An 8,910-nucleotide genomic window follows, 5' to 3' on the forward strand; every position below is an offset into this window, starting at 1 on the left:
TCAGGCTGGCTTTGAATTTATGGTGATCCTCCTGCCTCAGTTTAGGATTGCAGGCATGTGTCACTATGCTTGGCACTCCCCTGTCAATTTTTGATTTTTTTTTTAACGGTTTATAAAAGTAAAAGTTTGGAGAAATAGTCTTTAAAAGCATAAAAAACAAGGAAAAAATTTAAAAGGCTCATAATTCAGCCACCCAGTTAGCGAATCCTTTCTAGTAATTCAAAACACATTTTCTGGATGAATAGATACAATTTTGTATCACTCATTTCACTAAATATCCTATTTTTGCCATGCTATTAAATATTCTATAAACATTCACTATGATGATCACATACTAGTCTATTGTGCAGCCATAGTATAATTTATTTGACCAATATTTTGCTGTTGGAGTTTTAGATTATTAAGCATAAATTTTTGCCCATGTTTTAGACTATTTATTTAGGACAGATTCCCAGAAGTGGAATTAGGGGATCAGAGGATATAAACATTTTTAAAACTCTTCATTGATACTGCCAAATTGCTTTTCAGAAAGCTGTTGCCAATTTACACTTCCAACACTGGTATTATGTTTTTCTAGCAATATAGATTGTGCAAAGGATAATAAAATTTAAGTGAAACATACAGTCCTTGGGGCCGGGGAGATGGCTCAGTAGAATAAGCACTTCCCTGGCAAGTGCAAGGGTCTGAGTTCAATCCCGGGTTCCGCCAAAAAAAAACCCCAAAAAAACATACAGTCCTCAAATTATTAACACAGTTGAAGACGTATCACAAGTACGGCACAAAGGCACGTGGCAAGGGTCATACTAATTATCAGGTATGGCCAGCAATGACCTAGTGTGAGCACCTGGAACAGAATTTTTGCAAGTGAGAGCAATGTCAGGGAGCCCGGGAATTGGCTCAGTAGAATAAGCGCTTGCTTGGCAAGTGCAAGGGCCTGAGTTCAAGCCCGGTTTCACCAAAAAAAAAAAAAAATCTGTATCTTGGGGCTGGGGAGATGACTCAGTGGAATAAGTGCTTCTCTGGCAAGCGCAAGGGCCTGAGTTCAATCCCTGGTTCCACCAAAAAAAAAAAAAAAAAGAGTAATTTCTTTAGTTTTCAGGCTGTCAGATCTAAGGCCTGTGTCTGTTTTGTTTTTTGTTTTGGTGGAAATGGGGATTGAACTCAGGCCCTTGCACTTGCCAGGGAAGCATTTATTCTACTGAGCTACCTCCCCGGCCCCGCCTGTGTGTTTTGTCCATAGCCACATTTAGGCAACTATAGCCACTTGATAAACACATGGTGTATGAATTAACACAGAATCTTCTTTCAGACGGCATTCAATAACTGAAGGGTTTAAATCAATCCAGACTTTAGGGAGACACGAGTAGCTGGTCACACACTCTTGGAAAGGTCTGCTCAATCTGGGATTCTATTACAATTTGAGAAAATCAGCTTAAATGAAGGTAACACAATAAAGTTTTAACACTGAGTTTTATCACCTAGCACACATTTTAATAGACGATAACAAACTTATTCAAAAGCTGCCCATAGTCAAGGCATTTGAAATTACCATTAGTTAACTGTGTTATAGTTGGTTGCAACTTTGCACCATTTTCATTATTCCCAAAATAGGTTTGGAGATATGACATAGCAATAACGTAGGTAATAGTTGTATAAAATTTTTAATCAAAAGCAGCACAAAACTCATTTTGTGAACCAGAATATGGTCAAGGTGCAATAGCCAATCAGTCTTTCAGTTCTATTTTACTTTCTGGCCTCATAAAGAGCCCTTCCAGTGCTCCACAATTCCTATATTGTAAATTGCCAGACACTGCCAGATCAACTTGGCATTAACAATGTTACTAATGGAAAATGATCAATCATCTGTCATTATGGTCTATGTGCCAAATATGACCCACTTATGTTTTTCTATGGTCCACAAGCCTAGAATATTGGGGTAAAAGGAGTTGTTTCATTATGTGTGAGGCAGTCTCACTATGTAGTTCAGGCTGGTCTTTTTCTTTTTTTTTTTTTTTTGTAGAACCAGGGATTGAACTCAGGGCCTTGCGCGCTTGCCAGGGAAGCACTTATTCCACTGAGCCATCTCCCCGGCCCCCATAGGCTGATTTTAAACTCACTATATAGTACAGGCTGCCCTCAAACCATGGCAATCCTTCTGCCTCAGCCTCCCCAGTGCTGGAATTAGTGGCATACACATCACGCTGAACTGTTTTTTATTTTTAAATGGCTGGAAAAATTTAAAAAGTCTTGTAGAAACTATATGAAATTCAAATTCTGATACCCATTTATAAAGTTTTATTGAAACACAGCCATGCTGTTTCCATATTAGTTATATCTGCTTTTGCACTAAAATGTTGAGCAGTTGCAAAGGAAACCATATGGCTCACAAAGCTGAGGGTGAGCCATCTTCTTCCCTTTTCTTCTTTCCTTACAGAAGTTTGCTAATACTTAGACCAGACCCAAGTAGTCCTTAAAGGTATTGTACTTTCCATAAAACTATTTTGTTCCTGGATATTAACATTGGGGGAACAGTGACACAGCTTCCAGAGTATTGCAAAGAGTTGATAAAGGCAAACGTTAGAAAACACAAGTACATAGTAAAAAACGAAAACAAAACACGTGACCAAATGGGAAATTCAAGGATCAGCAGGCTGAAGTGGCTGAAAGCAGCTCTCAAATATAATCCAAAACTGGGCATAATGGCACATGCCTATAATCCCAACAATCTTGAGGCTGAGGCAGGAGGATCACTGTGAGTTCAAGGCCAGCCTGGACTTCAGAACGAGACTCTGTATCCAAAAAAAAAAGAAGCCAGAACCAGGTAACAAAGCACCAGATAGGATGTAGAAGCCTAGTAAATCATGGGAGAGCTGGGCCAACTGAAGCTGCAGTTGGAGAATGCAGAATAACTTACAGTGGAGTTTCTTAATAACTGAGCCACAAGACCTCGGTGAGACTCAATCCCAAGTAGCCCAGTAAGACTTGCTGGTGATGGCATGTGCAGAGGATGGCACAGTGAGCAGTGACTCCGTTCCGAGCAGGGCAGGCAGAGAACTTCGTGATGCACTAAAGATCACCTTTCCACTAAAAGAAAAAGGGGAGAATCCAGGACGACAGAATGATCGTCATGTATTTCTAAGTCAAAGATTTGGTGAACTTTTTTTTTCCTCTTCTTGAACACTACTGGAGAGGCTAATAAAGCAAGGTAGGGAGGGTGACAAGGGAGGGAAAGAATTAGGTAAAATCAGTGATGAGATTCCTCATGGACTTCCAGCTCTCTCATGCAGCACTCGTGGATTCTGAATCAGATTATGGATGATGGTGGGAAGATCAACTTTGATGCTAAAGAGATTCACAGACTGTGTTAAACTGGAAAATTATAGTCAAGAGTTTGCACCTGGCCAGCTCTCTTGACATTCCTATAAAGAGGCAGGCTTAATCACCTGCAGTTAGGTGGAGCTTATTCTGCCAGGGAAAATGCAGTTGCTGGGAGAATGAATTTGGACATTAGGTCTCCAAAAAGGTTTTCACAACTCTTGTTATCAGAGGTAACTAAATTGCTTCCTTGGAAAACTGGATACATATGGGGAATGCAACTGACGGCGGCTTATGTCCCTTATAAACAAGAAAATATTCCCCAACGTTGTCCTACCTTGCTTCTTGAGGCTAAGAAGGTAACCTGGGACCAGGGCTGGAGCAGATAACTTCTGCTCCAAAGGGCACCACATCTGAAATGGGGAACTGGAAGAGGGATCCAAAACTCAAAGCAGATAGTTGTGAGTTGAGTTTAAAAAAAAAAAAAAAAAAAGACCAAATGAGAAATGCAAGGATCAGCAGGCTGAAAGCAGCTCTGAAATATAATCCAAGATGGGCATGGTGGCATACACCTATAATCCCAACACTCTGAGGCTGACGCAGGAGGATCACTGAGTTCAAGGCCAGCCTGGACTACAGAATGAGACTCTGTCTCAAAAAAAAAAAAAAAAAAAAAAGCCACAACCAGATAACAAAGCACCAGAGAATCAGAAAAACAATAGAAAACTAGTGGAAAATAAATTCAGAGGTATCTGAAAGAGCCTAGCACAAGAGTCTGGGGAGTGTTAGATGGCTTAGCTCTAAGACTACAAAGAGCTCAAGAGGCCTGAGCAACAAGACATAGGCCAGGATAAAACTTGGGTCAGCAATAAAATGGGTTTAGCAGGCGGGCACATAAGGAGTAGAAAGAACTCTCCTAGGACTTCACGTGCTAGCTTTGGGTTTAGTGATTCTGAGCAGCTGTCATGAAAGATGGATAAGCATTAGGACAGTAATTTTACTTCCCCCAAATCAGATACATCACTCAATATTTTGGGGAAAGTCTTGTACAGAGGCTATGGATTCGAATGGTAGCTTACCCTGTTTTGGACATAATTTAAGGAGATAAATTATTTTCTTAACAGCCACTTGGGACAGTGTGAACTCACATGTCCAAGTGTTGTTGTGTCCAAACCCTATCTGGATCAAATATGCTTCTGGTACTCACTTTGATTCATCTTGTCCTACATCATGGCCAGGGTCACTCCAGCCCTACTTACAGGACTACAGTAAAATCCAGAAGTTAGTTCTTTCAGGACTCCTAAAATAGGTTGAAGATAATGCCTACAGGTATTGTAAGATCCTGGCCAGGCCCACGGGCATATAATTGTGCAACTGTTACTCCACAATTCGAGCAAGGATTTATAAATTGAGCAACATAGCTGCCAACAGCAAACAGTGGAAGGGTTGTTACTGAAATGCTGTGTCCCTGGTAACAAGCCTTTTTGGGGGAATGTAGGATTTCTTTTAATGTAGGAAGAATTGGTGGCCCTGAAATGGAACGTCTAAGAATTGTGAAGCAGATGAAAGTCTATGGACTGGGGCTGGTGAGATGGCGCAGTGGTCTAAAGCACCTACTTAGAACAAGCTAAGCTAAACAAAGCACAGGGACCGCGGTTCGACCCCCAGCACCACATGCCAGCCAGCCCCGCCCCCTGGTGGGCTGAGCTGGCCACACACACACACAAAATAAATAAATAAATAAATAAATAAAAAAGAAAGTCTGTGGACTGATTTTTAATTTAAGTATTTTCTTATGTAGTATTTTTTCTTTATGAGACAAAGTCTAGCTTTCATGGTACCTAAAAACAGGTGTTAGGAAAACTTCTAATTTTCCGAAAGTGGTACAGATGGTGAAAGAACATAATTAAAAGTAAACCGTATGAGGGCCGGCGGTATAGCTCAGCCGACTAAGCGCTTGCTTAAGTAAGCGCAGGGGCCAGGGTTCAATACCTGGCACCGCCTGCTGCGCTGGCCTGCCTTCCGGTGCACTGAGCCAGCGATGGAGTCCGGGTGCGGTGGCGCATGCCTGTAATCCCAGCACTTGGGAGGCAGAAATCAGGAGGATCGCTACTGATGTGGGCTATGTAGTGAGACCCTGAGCAAAAAAAAAAAAAAAAAAAAGTAAACTGTATGGAACAAATGAATACCGGGCCTTTACTACTAACCAATATAGTTTACTTCCTTACTCATTAAGTAAAGGGAACCAGGTATGGTGGCACACACCTGTAATCCCAGAACTCTGGAGGCTGAGGCAGGAGGATTGCCATAAATTCAAGGCCAGGCTAAACTACATAGTGAGACCCTGCCTCAAAAAATAAAACAAGGGGGGGGGCGCGGGAGATGACTAGGAGCAGGGGAGATGCTTCAGTAGAATAAGCGCTTGCCTAGTGCAAGGGCCTGAGTTTGATCCCTGGTTCTGCCAAAAATAAATAAATAAAACAAAGGGTTAGGGAGACAGCTCAGGAGCACAGCATCTCCTTGGCAAGCGCAAGCTCCTGAGTCCAATTTCTGATACCAAAACAAAACAACCCTAAAATAAATAAATAAATAAATAAATGCAACTGTTTATGTGTCAAAATCTTTGGGTAAAATAGAGCTAGGCTGGGGTAGTGGCACATACCTATAATTCCAACACTCAAGGAGGCTGAGGCAGGAAGATTGCTGTGTCCAAGGCTACAAAGTCTGTTCCAGACAAGCCTGAATTACACAGTGAGACTGTCTCAAAACAAACACACACACTGGCCAGTGCTGTGAAATACTGTTACCTCCTTCCTTCCCGATTTCTATCAGGTACGCTGAGATATTTCTAGTCTATATGGTATTATTTGGAAGCCAGTCACTTGGGCAAAGTTCCATTCCACAAATTCTAATAGAAGCAGGAAGAGAAGAGACAGTTTGAATATGTAAAGACTGCTTTATGGAGTCTGATGGGACAATTAGATGATCAAATAAGTGATTACAAACCTACTCACAGACTCAGGGGAAGCAATTTATAAAATATTGGCAGCACAGAGGAGAGGACACAAATGATCCCAAATTGTTCGTCTTTTGTAGCATCACTATCTTCCCCTTTAGACTTTGCCATTTTAGCCAATAGTGTCATCATTTTCTACTGACACAGGTTTCGAGCTTCATGCCATTTCACCTGTCTGGGAAGCCTTCCTGATCTTGTAGTTCTGTCCCACCCTTCCTCATGGATGCACTCAACAACCACTTCCTGCAGGAAGTCCATCTGCCTTTGATGATCTCACCAACATACAGAAGTGTTCTAAAAACTGAAGGTGCTCAAAGCACACTCACACTATGACAGGACAAGTGTCAGTTACTAAAAACCCGCTGCCATGTGGGAATTGGTACACAGACTGCAAACTTCCTTAATTTAGGGCCTGAAGTCACCTGGTCTTTCTCCCCACACAATACAGTCTTGGCCTGGGGTTCCTGTTTTATCCTTTCCTAGGTTAGAACCTCCTTTTCCAGCAGAGGGATCACCCAAAAGAGTGGGGATCTAAAGGACAGGACTAGAACGGAGCAATTCAGCTCTGTGTGTGTTGCAGGGGGGGGGGGGTAGGATCTTTGACAAGATCAGCACCAGAGCCCAGCCCAAGCTCTGAGGGGCTCTTCCAATCATTCCTGCCAAGTCACCCGAGGCCCAACACTGCTTGATATGTCAGTACACCACTGCCTTTTGTACCATACCTCGGGCCCTGAATGTAAAGCAGTCTGAAACTGTAGGCTTTCTTTTGGAGTCCTTTTCAAAGAGCATGGCTCCCTGGGCACAGACATACAGATGATGATCCCTTGGGGCAGACTAAAAAAACAGGACAGCCATAACAAGCTGAGATGTGGGCAATGAGGAAATACATATGTGTTGATCAAGAACATGATGATCTCTAGAAATCAAGAACAAGCAAATAACAAAAGTCAACAGTCAAAAGCACTTTAAAGTGGTGGAGAACAGGAAGAAAGATGGCTCCATAGCCCTCAATAGAATAAATAGGAGGGCTATGACAAGCAGAGATAAGTGGTAGACTGGAATCCAGTGAACAGCAAATCAAGCCGTCTAACCATAACGTAGCTTCCTGGCTCGGTCTAAGGTATCTCAGGTTCTTTTTACCCAGGGAGTAAACCAATCCTGAGCCACCCGTGTGCAAAGGCTTGCTGAAGATGAGGCCGGCAGAAGCTGGCTAGCAGGGCAGTAGATTTGGGGATGGGCTACTGGCTGAGGCATTTCCACGCCACGTTCTCGCTGCAGATAACTCCATGTTTCAGAACTTGTTGCCTTCTTCCTCACCAATGAGCCACTTTTCCTAGTTTTCTTTGAAAGGTCAGACTGAAAGTTAAATTTTCCAGATTTAGAGTCACCCATCAAAATACCTGATACAACTTTGGCAGAAACCTTCCTCATGTTCAAGTTTTCTTTCAGAGTAAGTCTAACAGTTTCTTTATCTAAATGTAACTCTTCAGCCATCATCCTCACAGTTAACTGCCTGTTTGAACAAACCAAATTCTTGACCTTCTGGATATTTTCATGTGTCCTGTGGGTGACTGGGCGACCACTTCGTGCATCATCTCGAACATCTTCTCGTCCTTCTTTAAATCTTTTGTGCCAGTCAAAAACTCGAGCCCTTGACATGACTTCATCCCTGTAGGCTTCTTTTAAAAGGTGGTGGGTCTCACTTGCTGACTTGTTCAGTTTTACGCAAAATTTTATGCTAATCCTTTGTTCTAAATAGCGATCACTCATTTTGTCATTAACACCGGAACATTAACAGGTCACAATTATGAGGGGAAGACCGAGGGACCAATCTCTATAGGGCTGTACACCTACTCATGTCATTCTTGGTCCTTTGGAAGCTTTGCCAGGGAACAATGCTTTTCTGAGTTTCCTCCTGTTAGCATCTAGTCGAGGTCGGTGAGGTTCAATCTGAGAAGCTAATGGGGCTAAAGCGTTCAGAGCTGGGGAATAATAAATCCCCTACAATCCACGTCTGTGTCCAGCCAGTGCACACAGCTCTGCCACTAAGTTTGCAAATCAGGTAGCAAGACAGTACAAATTCCGCGGCGCATAGGAGTTTATGACGATTACTGCAATACAATAAAACAAGGAGAGCTGCAACGGTGACGTGAAACCTGCACGTTTGCCCCCGATCTGCTGAACCCGCGCTCGCCAGACCTACCGGAGCAGCCCGGCACTCGCCTGCTCCAGTCCCGGGAGATTGGGCCGCATGCGCAAAGCCCTCCTCGCGAGTTACGTGCGCGCAGGCGCACTGCGTCCGCCGGCGCCAAGTCCCGCCTCCGCCTCGCCACACCCCGCAGGCCCTCTTCAGTGCGCTTGCCCGCTCGCTTAAAAGTCGGTGGAAAGGAGGGCGGGGAGGAAAGCTGAGGGAAGAGAGGGCACCCCCGGGCGCCAGGGTGCATTGTGGGAAGGAGGCGGCAGCGTCCCGGGCGGGCGGGAGGTGCACCAGCGGCGGCGGCGGCGGTAAATCCTCCCGGCCGCTCACAGCACTGTGGAGCCGCGTCCCCAGGCCGGCCTCGGACCGCGCGCCCCTCCTG

General features: G+C 43.8%; 1 protein-coding gene across 2 annotated transcripts in view; it reads right to left on the reverse strand.

Annotated features, from left to right (window-relative positions):
- The window catches only part of Gvqw3 (GVQW motif containing 3), a 36,246-nt gene extending 27,664 nt beyond the window's left edge, over positions 1-8,582 (reverse strand). Inside the window, exon 1 of one of the 2 annotated variants that reach the window (XM_023716699.1) lies at positions 7,630-8,582. In XM_023716699.1, the coding sequence (XP_023572467.1) occupies positions 7,630-8,101 (472 nt within the window). In that variant the 5' untranslated portion in view covers positions 8,102-8,582. Of the gene's footprint in view, positions 1-5,902 lie in introns of those variants that run through there. The other variant, XM_023716700.1, reaches the window with a different exon arrangement.
- Between the last annotated feature and the right edge of the window lie 328 nt (positions 8,583-8,910).

The sequence above is a fragment of the Octodon degus genome, unplaced genomic scaffold, assembly GCF_000260255.1.
Source record: "Octodon degus isolate 3935 unplaced genomic scaffold, OctDeg1.0 scaffold00049, whole genome shotgun sequence".
NCBI lineage: Eukaryota > Metazoa > Chordata > Mammalia > Rodentia > Octodontidae > Octodon > Octodon degus.